The sequence below is a fragment of the Brachyhypopomus gauderio genome, chromosome 6, assembly GCF_052324685.1.
Source record: "Brachyhypopomus gauderio isolate BG-103 chromosome 6, BGAUD_0.2, whole genome shotgun sequence".
Taxonomy (NCBI): domain Eukaryota; kingdom Metazoa; phylum Chordata; class Actinopteri; order Gymnotiformes; family Hypopomidae; genus Brachyhypopomus; species Brachyhypopomus gauderio.
This window is the reverse complement of record NC_135216.1, coordinates 18,046,586-18,060,943: the sequence shown is the minus strand read 5'-3', so window position 1 is coordinate 18,060,943 and position 14,358 is coordinate 18,046,586. Positions and strand designations below refer to the sequence as shown.

General features: G+C 44.9%; 2 protein-coding genes across 4 annotated transcripts; one reads left to right on the top strand and one right to left on the bottom strand.

The window, feature by feature from the left end:
* The first annotated feature begins 353 nt into the window (after positions 1-353).
* On the top strand, positions 354-2,466 carry h3f3a (H3 histone, family 3A). 2 transcript variants are annotated; one of them, XM_077009288.1, is made up of 4 exons: positions 354-512; positions 1,584-1,724; positions 1,845-1,998; positions 2,115-2,466. In XM_077009288.1, the coding sequence occupies exons 2-4, from the start codon at positions 1,597-1,599 to the stop codon at positions 2,241-2,243; spliced, it is 411 nt and encodes a 136-aa protein (XP_076865403.1). In that variant the 5' UTR covers positions 354-512; positions 1,584-1,596; the 3' UTR covers positions 2,244-2,466. The 2 variants fall into 2 exon arrangements, with proteins under 2 accessions (XP_076865403.1, XP_076865404.1); XM_077009289.1 differs by lacking the exon at positions 354-512 and adding an exon at positions 1,261-1,376.
* Positions 2,467-6,033: 3,567 nt separating this feature from the next.
* gper1 (G protein-coupled estrogen receptor 1) lies at positions 6,034-10,773 on the bottom strand. 2 transcript variants are annotated; one of them, XM_077007810.1, is made up of 2 exons: positions 10,596-10,773; positions 6,034-8,148 (listed from the first exon to the last, which is right to left on the bottom strand). In XM_077007810.1, exon 2 carries the CDS (start codon positions 7,720-7,722, stop codon positions 6,661-6,663), a length of 1,062 nt encoding a protein of 353 aa, XP_076863925.1. In that variant the 5' UTR covers positions 7,723-8,148; positions 10,596-10,773; the 3' UTR covers positions 6,034-6,660. The 2 variants fall into 2 exon arrangements, with proteins under 2 accessions (XP_076863925.1, XP_076863926.1); XM_077007811.1 differs by having other exon boundaries at positions 6,034-8,143.
* Positions 10,774-14,358: the final 3,585 nt, after the last annotated feature.

Sequence of the window (14,358 nt, the reverse complement as noted above, 5' to 3'; positions counted from 1 at the left end):
AAAGTCGATCTGTCTCTCACTCTCTCTCGGAGCCGCAGTTCTGTCCCTCACGTATTTGTGGAACTAAACGGAAGGCATGACGGTTTTTAATGATGGCGACCTAAAGAAGCGATTAAAAGTAAACTACTTATTTGTTTCAGCGGACCAGCAGGCCCCTTTCTCAGTATGTAGCCGAAAACCTCATTCGTGTGTTTAAATCTAAAACACAGGGACCTAAAACGTCATTATATATATATATATATATATATATATATATATATATATATATATATATATATATATATATAGTGTTTTTTTTTCAAACTCGCTTAATGCTTGTGTTTTAGATACAAACGCCTATATGTTGAGCAGGACAGAACCCTCGGTTGGTGTTGGCCGTGTTGGACTGCAGCTCTGTATGGGAGGAGACTGGGGCGTCATGCTGCTGTGTGCAACACAACATGGATATAAATAACTTGCACAACGCCAGTATTTTCAAACACTACTAGGACGTCCGTTGCGCAGGATCTAAGGTAAAGAGAGAGGAAGGCGGGGGAGATGCAGCTAGCTAACTGTGTTTGTAAAGAGTGTAATGGAGCATTTGCAGCGAAACGGTATTAACTTCTGCAAAGCTTGTTTCAAGTCCGTAGAAATAAATTGGGGTTCGGTTGGACAATGTGGAGGAAAGACGCGGCGGTCCGCTGCTCTCTGTCAGCGGGGTGACATTAACTGATCAGCTGTGCTGGATACGGAGCCGCGCAGCTTAACGTGTTTGCACATTTCTGTGGTCACGTTACGGTGTAGATTTGCGGATTTATGTGTTTTAATCTCCCGATGTCCGTCTTGTCTGTTGGACCGTAAATTGCGCCGTTATGTCCCAGTGGATCTGCTGCTGTCTGCGCCCGCCATTTTGGACAATGAGTTTGACGAGATTAAACGGGACAGCATATGTCGGCTAATCTGTCTAACTAGCTGCACGTTCACTCTTCTCCGTAGTTATTTTTATTACCCTTTAGTATAGTCGTTATTTTTGTCCTATTTTTAAACATTATTCAGGATTTATGCATAACTAGCTTATTGCCCAGCCTGTAAGTTGGTCGTCTATATCCCGGTACATATAATCAGTTTGCTCATCAGCAGCTACATATCAAGCATCAACTCGTAAAAAAAACGTAGACCTATCATTTTTTTCACGGATAAATGTTCGTGTGTGTGTGAGTTTATTATAATAATAATCCTAAACTGGGGGTTGTATGGTGGGTTACAGCGTCGACCGGAAGCGTTAATCGGGCCGCCATTTTGTCTGCGACACCGTCTTCCCTCCCAATCACAGCTAGCTGGGGTAGTGGACTTGCCGGCTCTACAGTACAGTTAACGGCGTGGGGTATCAGAACTAGGTACCGAGGGGGTTAGACGAGTGTAGGGGTAGTAGTTGGGCATCTAACGGTAACGTTGCCCACCGACATAGCTGGCTAAGCGAATTATAGCCAGATAGTTTTAAGTGGCTGAGTAATACAGTTTGTAAAGTGTTTACGTATTTTAACGTTCTCGTTAATAAAGTAGTTTCCCTTTAACTGTAGTATTTTTTTATTTTGGATTTGTAGCTTCTGAAAAGACATGGCTCGTACCAAGCAGACTGCGCGCAAATCTACTGGAGGGAAAGCTCCAAGGAAACAGCTGGCCACCAAGGCGGCGAGGAAAAGCGCGCCCTCTACTGGCGGCGTCAAGAAGCCCCACAGATACAGGTGAGTTTTGCCCTGCGTAGAACATTACGATGGTTTCTGAAACCAAAGGGTTTGCTGTATACGCTCCAGTCGTGGGTTAATGGCTAGTTTTCTTCATATTATTGTTTTGGTTCTTCAAAGGCCTGGCACCGTTGCTCTGAGAGAGATTCGTCGTTACCAAAAGTCAACGGAGTTACTTATCCGCAAGTTACCTTTTCAGCGTCTGGTCAGAGAAATTGCACAAGATTTCAAGACCGACCTCAGGTTTCAGAGTGCAGCCATTGGTGCGCTGCAGGTATGTTTTTTCATCAATTAAGACTTTAACTGTGTGCTTTTCACTCTTGTACAAAACTTGTTATAAAGTTATTGGACACTAGTTTGACAACTGAAATGTGTATTTCATTCCCACAGGAAGCAAGTGAAGCTTACCTTGTTGGACTGTTTGAGGACACAAATCTGTGTGCCATTCATGCCAAGAGGGTCACGATCATGCCGAAAGACATACAGCTTGCCAGGCGAATCCGTGGGGAGCGAGCATAACTTTTAAACATTTCCTTATTTTAAATTTTGTTACACTCTCCAAACAATGGATTTGAAAACTGTTGGTATAATTTTATAATACATTCCCTACAGACTCAGGTTCAAGTGAAATGTGTATTTAGTTAGCAGTGCTCATTGTAGAGTAGTGTTAGGTTGCATGCTGAGAAATCTATTTATCTTTTTACACCATTCAGTGGGTTGTTAATAAAATTTAACTACCTCATCCTGTCTGCCTGGAATGGTTAATATCATACTTGCTTATCAAACTACACAAGCATTGCTTTGTAGCAGTTTCATTGAGCAGTTTCCTAGCAAAATGTAATATTTGCTTTACCACCCCCTGGTGGCATTCATAGGGAGCGACTTGGAGTTTTTAGTACTACAATTCCCGCTGTTGGGGTGTGCAGCACAGCCATTACTAATTGTTCAATATGATCATGATTTGAAAATTAATTATAAGTCCACCTGTTAAATTTGGGTTAATGTGTATTTGTGTTTGACTGAAGATTTAACTTCTAAATGGTTACATGTACTACAGAAAGTGCACTTGCAAAGTGTAATTAACCACTCATTGGTCTTCTTTATAATCTACTAGAGGTCAGAATCATATTGGCAGTAAACAAATTTATCAAAATCTGTACATTTATTTTAAAAAGTTTTATAACATTAATTTTGCTGTTCACTGCTATTGTTTTAGGAATATGTATTTTCTTTTACTACTTGTATTGCTATCTTCACAAATTGCATGGCTACATGTCCAGTGCTGTTCCAGATGCTGGTTCTTCAGCCAGAGACCTGAAGAGTAATGATGGACCAGGTTTGTGTCTAGTCCTTATGGTATATGGGTGTCTTGTAGCTCCATATCCTCGTGTGTGCCAGCGTCAAGCCTTATCAAATTTCTTCCTTTCTTTTTTCCAGTAAAGATTCAGTAAAGATTTTAATATGCAAATGTAATTGTAGACCAAATCCATTATTCAGACTTGATTCCCTCTGAATGCGCAGCTTCACGATTATGCATTAACTCACGCTCCTCTAATTGCCCTAGACATGGCTTCATTCTCGTGGGTGTTCGCTGCCTGTGCCCTCTGTAAAACCAGCGTCTGCCGGTCAGGTTTGCAGATCACTTGCAGAAACCATGATCTCAGCCTCTATAACTAGAATCAGCTCTGTGCACACCAGGTGTGGGACCAAACCCCAAGAGAAGGAGTCTGTCGTCCTGCTTAGCCCCGATTACGTTTTATATCACCTGATACTTGCAATAAATGTGCAAAAACAGCTACCTGTGGCCTTGAGTGTGAACAAAGACCAGTCACAATGCAGCAGTTTGTCTGCATGAGAAACCAGTACATCAGCATGTGTGAACATGGTCTTTTAGTCATCTTGTCTTTTTTTTAAAGAGCAGTTTGATGAAGTTCTTGATTTAACCACATCAGAGGAGAGACTGTACATAGAGGGAGATGTTTTGTACCAGTAGCCATGACATCAGTCCTTCAACTCTGAACCTTTCCAGTCTCAGCTGCGTCTCCAGGCTTCTGTTACCCTCTTCTCACAGTCTTCGCCCCGCCCTCTCCTGCCCCCTCCGCCTCCTGTCCAACTCTCTGTGTCCTCCGAGTCCATGGTTTGCCTCCGTCTGTTTGTTTATGCATAGACATAGTGGACATGTTCCACTGGCTGGCCCTTTGGGACGGACCAAGGGAGGGGGTGGGCCATAGCTGTCTGGGCCATAGCTGTCTGGGTGCCACTTGCTTGTATTTATTTTCATTTATATCAACTAACAAGCGCACTAGCTCTTTATTAGATTATCATTTAAATGGTTTCCTATCCTGGTGCCCACATCTGCCCTTGACTATCTTCGGGCAGTTCTCAGAGTCTCTGTCTGCTACTGAGCCTCTCTCTGCAACATATGACCTAATTCTGTGCCTGTAGACACAAGGGTCCAATTTTTAAAATGCCATAAAATAATGTCACTCCCAAAAGAACTGCTCTGACATTCCTGGGGAGTTGTGATTTTACTTATGGTATGTGATGTTCATTTGAAAAATCTTATGTATTCACTGTCTTTCATAATCATGTTTTCATGCTTGGATCTCATTTCCCAGGCCCCTTCCCATTATCACAGCTGGAAAAACAACTGCTTCTTTATCAGTGTTTTGTTTAGGGTCGGTTGTTTTGGCTTCCCACAGTAGGCCACACCCACGGCTCTGACCCAACACGGTACAGCCCACCGGTTCTGCCAAGCACACTACATCAGCCACAGATTGAATTACATCCCAATTAGCATTCTCAGTTAAAGTAATTATCACATTGAGTTGGAGCTTCTGAAAAAATTCAGAAAAAAATTAATATTTGAAAATTGATGTGCAGATTTGCGGCCAAGTAGGCAGAGTGTTATGAATATAACATGGCATTCACAGACAAGGGAGGAAACTCGTTTCATGTCATAGAAAAATGTTCCCACCATCTTTGGTCACACACACAAATTCCATAGTGTCAGATGGACTGTCTTTGTGCCATGTGTCAGATGGTGTCTGTGTAGCTGGCGCTGACATTAACTCAGCACTGCAGTCCTATGGCCTGTTGATCTGATCCTAAGGGCGATTTATTTGTATTTAAGGCTGAGTTTATGGGAACATGGGGCCACATGTTAAGAGCAACACCCCATATATTTATGACTTAGTTGCTTTCTCAGTCTGGTTTCCATGGGAAAGATCACACTACATCACCACTACCTCTGGTAGCAACCTATGGCCTGTCTCATTGTCTATTTACAGAGGTGCAAAGACGTTTTAGACATTTCTCCAGTTCTGGTATGACAGTGTCCATTGCAGCTACCAGGGACCAGATACAGCACCGATTGGCCAGGGTCTGACTGGGCAGAGCAAATGGAGACAACACACTTGTGGGGGACAGCACCACAGCTCTGATTTACAGGTTCATATCAGAGCGCACGCACACACACACACACACACACACACAGAAAACACCTCTGTGAGCATCCTTAGATTCTTGGAGGTTATCAGACATACCCAGGTACTGTAGTTCCACTGAAAATAACCAGTGCCATGGGTTATGTTGAACGTAACCTGGTGGAACATGGCTGAGATTCCAGGTCTAAACGAGCACTACTGATAGAGCATCACTAGATAGGTTACTGAAGTCTGAACTAATGTGTTTACGTTTACTGGGCCCTCTGCTAGCCACCTGCGTCTGGTAAACACCTGGGGTTTGGATGGATGACACCTCTGACAGAATGAGCTCTAATTCCCCTAACAGAGTTTGCTTTAATTCACATTCACCTGGAGATGTTACTCATGTCAAGCTAAGATGTGCAATGAACCTCAGATGAACTCGGGCATTTCAAACTTTCTGTTTTTGCTGTTGCTTTTCCAGACTAGGAAATATGTGGAAATTACTGCAAAGAAGCAGAGCACAGAAGAGTCAGGAGTGACTAGGGCACCACCTAATGCAGGAGCAGCAGCAGACCAAGACGTCTCCTGTTCAACAGCAGAGTTCTGCTCAGCAACAATAAAAAAGTTAAAAGAACAAAAGTGACTGTAAAAAGCACTTTTCTTGCACGGTTGAGGAAATGTCTGAAATGTCGAAGGACATTTGGAACCCTCATGTAGTACACTGCAATCTTGATTACACATGCAAACACACACATTATGCTATACTACACTACGCTGTGCTATGAGGCAGAGGAGAAGAGAAATAGGCCACATGTCTTTTGTTGTGTTCCTTTATTTGTTCCCTTACCACGGGCTCACTGAGCACAATTGCTCTATAAAATATAAAAGTCATTGCTTTGATACATTATATGTTTTTTTTAATAACTATAAAGTTTACTTTTAGAAAACAGGTCAGTCATTTTTTTCTTTGCAATATAATCCACTGTGTCAACATCTTTGCAAAGCATTACCCTGAATACCCCATGTTTCCACTTCACTGAGTATCTATTACTCTGCAGGATATAAAACAAATACAGTGTGAATACACTGTACAGAATACAGAATTCTGCATCCACTTCCCTGTGCAGCAGGGAGAATCTGTGCTCCCTCACGGCTGTGGTGCTCACAGCACAGATCTCCACCCTGCACAGTTACATCTGTAGTTCCCTCACGGCTGTGGTGCTCACAGCACAGATCTCCACCCTGCACAGTTACATCTGTAGTTCCCTCACGGCTGTGGTGCTCACAGCACAGATCTCCACCCTGCACAGTTACATCTGTAGTTCCCTCACGGCTGTGGTGCTCACAGCACAGATCTCCACCCTGCACAGTTACATCTGTAGTTCTAGAGTAACTTCAGTCTAATAGGCTCTTATAACAACGAAGAGCGTCCGCATGGTTCTTCTTAGCATCTCATCAGAGAAGAGCTTTGAGAACTCGTTTCTTCTGCGCTGGACCAGCGTTTGGTGCTACACCTCGGACTCCCCCCTGCCGGGTATGTTGAGGTCCAGGGTGTGGTGACACAGACGGTGGACCACAGACCAGCTGGCCTTCTGCTTCACAAACACTCTCAGCTTGTCCCTGAACGTCTCTCCCAGGAAGCTGTAGATGATGGGGTTCAGGCAGCTGTTGGAGAAAGCGGCCAGGTTGACGATGTGCCCCGTCAGCGGGTAGTCGTGCCACAGGGTGGCGCCGGTGCGCTGCGAGGGGTCCGCCGTGCCCTGGAGCAGCTGGATGCTGATGAAGACGTTCTCGGGAAGCCAGCAGATGAAGAACACCAGCACCACCACCACGATCATCCGCAGGGCCTTCTGCCGGCGCGGCCACAGGCCCCGGTGCTTCTGGGCCCGCATGAGGATGCGCACGATGAGGGAGTAGCACAGGCCGATGATGGAGAACGGCACCAGGAACCCGATGGTCACCTCCAGCCACTGGATCTCGAAGACGTTGGCGAAGCAGAAGTGGACCTCGCCCGTGTGCTGCGTCTGCACGATGGTGAAGGGCAGTAGCGTGGCCAGGATGGAGGCCATCCAGATGAGGGTGCAGCTGAGACGCGCGTGCTGCATGGTGCGTAGCGGCCGGCTGCTGATGGAGCTGGCTAGCGCCACGTAGCGGTCGAAGCTCATCCACGTCAGGAAGAAGATGCTGCTGTACATGTTGACCTGCAGGAACAGCGACATGAAGGTGCACAGCACGGCGTAGTCGTAGTACTTCTCGTTCAGGTTGAAGACCTCGATGAGCGAGTCGGCCACCAAGATGAGGTCCGCCACCGCCAGGTTGATGAAGTAGAGGTCGGGGATGGTCATCTTCTCCCTGTGGTTGAGGTTCACCACCAGGATGAGGATGTTGCCAATAAAGCCGATGGGGAAGAGTAAGATTGTGTACATGCAGGAGAGGAAAAGGCCGATCACGTAAAAGTCGTACGTCTCCGAGCTCTCCTTCGCGTCCGTCGAGTTGTAATCGAGCGAACTGTTTAAGTGCTCAGTGCTATTCCCGTATATCTGAATTAAAACGGCCGCCTGCTCTTCCATACTGGCGGACTCTCGGGACTGAATCGTCGGTCACATGCTGTCCTGCTACATGCTGCGTCCGAGTGAGTGTCCAGCTCCGCGGACCGGGAGAATGACTCATTTAACTCCGCATGTTCTCACAGTTGGACCTTACACAGCAGGCGTGAAGAACCGCGAAACCATCAAACACCTCCATGGTTCTGGATCAGCTCTCTCCTTCATGGAGGCCACCTGGATGTGCGTGATCCATCATCTGTCCCTCCCTCTCTCTCTGTCCCTCTCTCTCTCTCTCTCTCTCTCTCTCTGTAAGGGTTGCACTTCTGCGCTTCCTTCTATGCACTTTGTTCTTCACACGTTTTAATCCCAGTGCAGTCTCAACTCCTCCAGTCCAACTGCATGATTATTCTCAGCGCAGCAGCCGATGACGCTATTACAGTGACACCTAATCTAGTGAGAAAGAGGGAGGCAGACACAGAGCAAAAAGCATTTACAACAGAACAAAAACTTTGAGTGGCATAAATTTACATTTTTGAGATCTCTGCTGTGAACAAAGTGCTTAATTGATACATCTAATGTATGCCTCTTTATTGTAACATCTGTTGCAGTATTACCATCTGTTTCCCAGCAATATAGTCGTCAATTTAAACGTAACTGCAGATGACACTTCTTTTTAAGAGCAAGCTTTTGACTTTGATAGTAATGTTTATTTGTGATTGCTCAGCGAGGGGTAAGTGGTCCATAGGTGCATTAACATGCAAAGAAACAACTTAACCAGATGCATTAAAGAGCTGAGACAGTCCCGACAGTCAACAAACCTGCTGCCCACCAGGACACACATCCAACAGACATGAACAGCAGGAAGAAAGGTCTTTCCTGTCAACATGGCAACTGCATCGCAGTGTTTTGTGTTTGAAATGACGACGAGTCACCGATTTGCGAGGGCATAGCAGTGCAGGCTAAAACAGGTGTGTCCTGGTACAGTGCCGAGGTGACCTGTAATTGTCTTATGAGCATGTGACTCAACATTTCAACATCTGACTAATGAGAAAAAGAGCAAATCACTCCTGTCAAGATTTGTTTTTATCTGTGGCTGATTGAATGAAATCAAAGATGCAAACGTATTACCCAAATGAAAATGATAATCAGGTGTGGCCGAATAAACCGACCTTTAGTGATCAGAGCTCTGTCTCCTTCTTCTATACTGAGGAAACTGTTAAAATATTAATGCCATTCCCATAAAACACACGCACACACACACACACACACACACACTTTCACAGCTATAACTCACCAGCATGACATGTCCGTGCTGAATTTTAATCAGACAAAAGACTGTGCCAACACCCCAGAAGTGAGGAGTGCACAGAGTCCTACGAACGCGTCGTTTGACCTGGGATGAAGTACATCATGCAGAATCCCACCTGGAGCAGCCGCACGACACGTTTCACACCACAGACCACACCACAGACCACACCACAGACCACACCACAGACCACACCACAGACCACACCACAGACCACACCACAGACCACACCACAGACCACACCACAGACCACACCACAGACCACACCACAGACCACACCACAGACCGACACTCGGGGCTCAGGCTGAACATGGGGACACAGACCACACCACAGACCGACACTCGGGGCTCAGGCTGAACATGGGGACACAGACCACACCACAGACCGACACTCGGGGCTCAGGCTGAACATGGGGACACAGACCACACCACAGACCGACACTCGGGGCTCAGGCTGAACATGGGGACACAGACCACACCACAGACCGACACTCGGGGCTCAGGCTGAACATGGGGACACAGACCACAGGGACGACAGGGACAACAGAGATGACAGACACAACACAGACAACAGAGTGACACAAACCACAGACACAACACAGACAACAGAGACGAAACAGATGACATAGACCACAGACAACAGAGACGACACAGACTTCAGAGACGACAGGGACGACAGAGACAACAGAGATGACAGACACAACACAGACAACAGAGTGACACAGACCACAGAGACAACAGGGACGACACAGACCACAGACACAACACAGACAACAGAGACGAAACAGACGACAGAGACAGAGACGACACTGACTACGGAGATGACACAGACGACAGACAACAGATACAACAGAGATGACAGAGTTGCCAGCTTCCTCAGTTTGTCTGTTTCCCTCTCTGCTTGCTACAGGTGGAGGCTACAAATACACACTCACACAGCTAGTGAACAACGCAAACCCTCTGACCAACTATCCTCCAAACCCTAATAAGCACTGGTGTCTTTAACATGTGAAACACCCACACAGCTCAGAAAGAGAAATCAGTTAAATGTCTCTTGTAAATCTCAGGAGTGTCAGCCAGCATGCAGAGGGTAGAAGTGGATGACATGTATTTAAAGCTTCTTTTTAAAGTTCTCAGTTAGAACTGGGTAAACTACTATAGAGAAACTGATTATGCCAGATAATGTGAGATCAGAAAGTGTTTGGTGTTTGTAGAAGTGTATGTGTACAGGTGTATGTGTATACAATGTTATGAATAACAGTAAGATTGCATTTTGCTATATTACTGATGAGAAACACACATGTTCCGGACGATAGGGACACACTGGACTGTATATTCTTCAAGTAGACACAGCACTCACACAGACTCATCCTAGCGACATTCTTAGATTCACCATCGAAGCACTTTGGAAATAGAGACATCTCACCAAAGAATGACTTCCCAAAGATTATGACGTTTTTGATTTACAAAGACTTTGAATGCAGAGTTCACCTCTGAACAACGGTTGTCTACACCCACCCCCCCTCGCTGAAGGTGTTTCTGCAGTCTCTCTGTCTCATGCAAATCCCACAGCCGGAAGAGAGGTACTTACTTCACGTACAGTTGGCCAGCGCACAGGTGCAACGGCGCTCCATCCTGCTGCTCGGAGAGGAAGCACGGCTTTGTAATCCCACCGCGAGGAGCCGGGACCCCCGCGGCGCCCCCTGCTGTTAGACACCGCGCGAGGACGTTTTATGAGCAGCCTCCACTCCGGGGAGAATCCGAGCAGAGTCCTGGCGTCAGCTCCCTGCTGGTGCTTGGTGTCCTGGCGAGCTGGCCACCCCCCCAACACCCCCCCCCAGCATCCCCTCCTCCTCCTGCAGCTCAGACTCCCTCCCTCCCTCACCACGACACACGCTCTCATCAACAGTGGGATCAAGACAAACCCAGTGACCCCAGGACGAGCAGGTGACTGCACACACACTTCCTGACTTTCCAAGCGATCTCAGGTCCAGCGGCCGGGCTCTGGGTACCTGAGGCGTGCTGTCAGGGACGTCCTGCTCCAGCTCTTAAAAGTCCGATTTCTTCTGAGAATGTACAGATGAGGAACCTGAGGGTCGCACTACTAAGACCATCATAGTGTTACCTCTTCATTTTTAGAGAGAATGCAGAGAGAGAGAATTGTCCTAGCAGCTCACCTACACATCCCAGAAACCAGGCTGAGGAAAATACTTCCTGTACTGTGCTAACTGGGATATGGTACAGGATAACAAACTGTACTTGTTTGTTGCGCAATTCTTGATTTCTTGTGTGTGTGTATATATATATATATATATATATATATATATATATATATATATATATATATATATATATATATATATACAGTTGTGATCAAATTTATTCAACCCCCACTGAAATAAAGTGTTTTGGCCAGTTTGACATTGATTTTGATCATTTCAGTCATCTTATTTACAATTATATCAAAGAGGCACTTATAAATTAGACAAACATAACATAATATTTATGATGGAATAACCACAAATGTCTTTACTGTGCTCACATCATTATCAGTTTTATTCAACCCCCTAGTGACATTATTTTTTAGTACTTAGTACAACATCCTTTTCCAGTTATGACAGCTTTCAAGCGTGAAGCATAGCTTGACACAAGTGTCTTGCAGCGACCTATGGGTATCTTAGCCCATTCTTCATGGGCAAAAGCCTCCAGTTCAGTCACATTCTTAGGCTTGCGCACTGCAACTGCCTTCTTTAGGTCCCACCAGAGGTTCTCAATTGGATTTAAGTCTGGTGATTGCGATGGCCACTCTAGAATGTTCCAGCCTTTCATGTTCAACCATGCTCTAGTGGACTTGGATGTGTGCTTCGGATCATTGTCCTGTTGGAAGGTCCAACGTCTCCCAAGCCGCAGGTTTGTGACTGACTCCATCACATTTTCCTCCAAGATCTCCTGGTATTGAAGGGAATTCATGGTACCCTGCACACGTTGAAGCTTTCCTGTACCATTAGAAGCAAAACAGCCCCAAAGCATAATTGACCCCCGGCCATGCTTCACAGTAGGCAAGGTGTTCTTTTGTTCATAAGCCTGGTTCTTCCTTCTCCAAACATAGCGCTGGTCCATTGTCCCAAACAGTTCTAATTTAGTTTCATCTGACCACAGTACACTGTCCCAAAACCTTTGTGGCTTGTCCACATGACTTTTGGCATACTGCAGTCGACTTTTCTTGTTCTTTGGAGTCAGCAAGGGGGTGCGTCTGGGCGTTCTGGCATGGAGGTCTCGTTATGCAGTGCGCGCCTTATTGTCTGAGCTGAAACTTCAGTGCCCACATCTGACAGGTCTTTTTTCAGTTCCTTAGCAGTCACGCGGGGATTTTTCTCCACATTACGCTTCAGGTAGCGCACAGCAGTCGCGGTCAGGATCTTCTTTCTGCCACGACCAGGTAACGTTTCCACTGTGCCCTTTAACTTGAACTTGCGAATGATACTTCCGATAGTGTCTCTTGGAATATTTAACAACTTCGCAATCTTTTTATATCCATTGCCATTCTTGTGAAGAGCAATAACCTCTTCTCTTGTCTTCTGGGACCATTCTCTTGCCTTCACCATGCTTGGAAACACACCAGTAGATGTCTAGAAGGAGCTGAGTATCACAGTCCTTTTAAATCTGCCTAATTGGTGCTTATCATGCTTGATTGCTGCTCGTTGACATCCACAGATGTTTTCTATACCTGATGGAAAACACTGGAATGAACCTCTGTTCTTAGGAGTGGTAGTCGTAAAGGGGTTGAATAATTGTGTCAATGAAGAAATCACAAAAAGTCCATTTAATACTTTATGACAAAAAAAATTGATGCTATCTTAGTTGCATTTAGTTCTTTAACAAGTCCTTGTAAGATTTCATTATGAACACAATTACAAATGTGCACTGAATTCCATAAAACCCTTCGCAGCATTGGGGGTTGAATAAATTTGATCACAACTGTATATATATATATATATATATATATATATATATATATATCTTGTAAATATATACACATGCACATGTATACACATTTATTTTGTACAATACAAAGCTAATTCTATTGTTTCAGTTAGTTTAGCTTTAGCAAACATTTGGCAGCAGCTTTTGATTGGGGAGTATGTGAGCAAGGAGACCAAATGGGACCTGAATAAATGTCACTGATGTTACATGACCTCTACACATGGAGTTAAATAGAGAAACCTTGGACCATGACCGAGTTAAATAAACTCCAGGGTAAAACTAAACCCTGCAAATGTGGAAGCTCAGTCCAAGTATATGTGAAAAGACTGATGATCATTCTGAACAAGCAAACCCACACATCAACTAGGCTAATGCATTACCAATTCAAATTACAAGTAACATAATATTCACATATTCCAGTACAAGAACAAATAAAATATATTAGTACATCTTAATTAACTGTTTGGATATAATATCATCCGACAACCGTTATAAGCACCTTTTCTCAAGAGGCTAGATGGTGGATCCAAATCGTTTTACACTGCCTGATGTTAATCTCACCACATCAGAGATGTCTGATGTTAATCTCACCGCATCAGATATCTGATGTTAATCTCACTACATCAAATATGTCTGATATTAATCTCATCACATCAGATGTCTGATGTTAATCTCACTGCATCAGAGATGTATTTTGTTAATCTCACTACATTGGACATGTCTGCAAGCAGTGGATGAAAAAATCTGCTGTGACAGTGCCAAAGACAGTGAGACACATAGACAGAGAAACACACAGAGTCACAGACAGAGACACAGACAAAGAAAGGCACAGAGACAGAGAGGCACAGGAGAATTTGTGTTTCTGCATGGGGTTTCTGTGCCACTAACTCAATCTCACTGCACATCGTTTTACACAATGATCTTAGAGAACAAAACAAAAAAAACATTTTTTGTAGGTTATAATTAAAAGATGAATCACGTCATTAAGTGACTCTGGATACTAGTGGGATCATGAAAGGCGTTAATTACTAACAAGGCGTCATGTTCTGATTTAGTCTCACGCACGTCAGAGATCGCAGATGCTGCAGGTAAAGGAAGTGCAGCGGAGACGCCAACTGCGTCCTGCTTCACACATACTACTGTGCAAAGCTGCACTTGAGCGGGCCTCGCCGTGCATACATCAGGGAACGTCTGTACCTCACGCCCTAAAAACTATGTATACAGCCCAGTAGTGTTAATGGCACACCCAGACCCTATTTTGCGTCATCTCTTTAAATAATGCAACAGCTGATCGTACCCGACCATTCTACACGCCCTCTCCACACAGACCCGCTATAAGGATTAATGGTCAAAGCTAAATGATTCGTTTG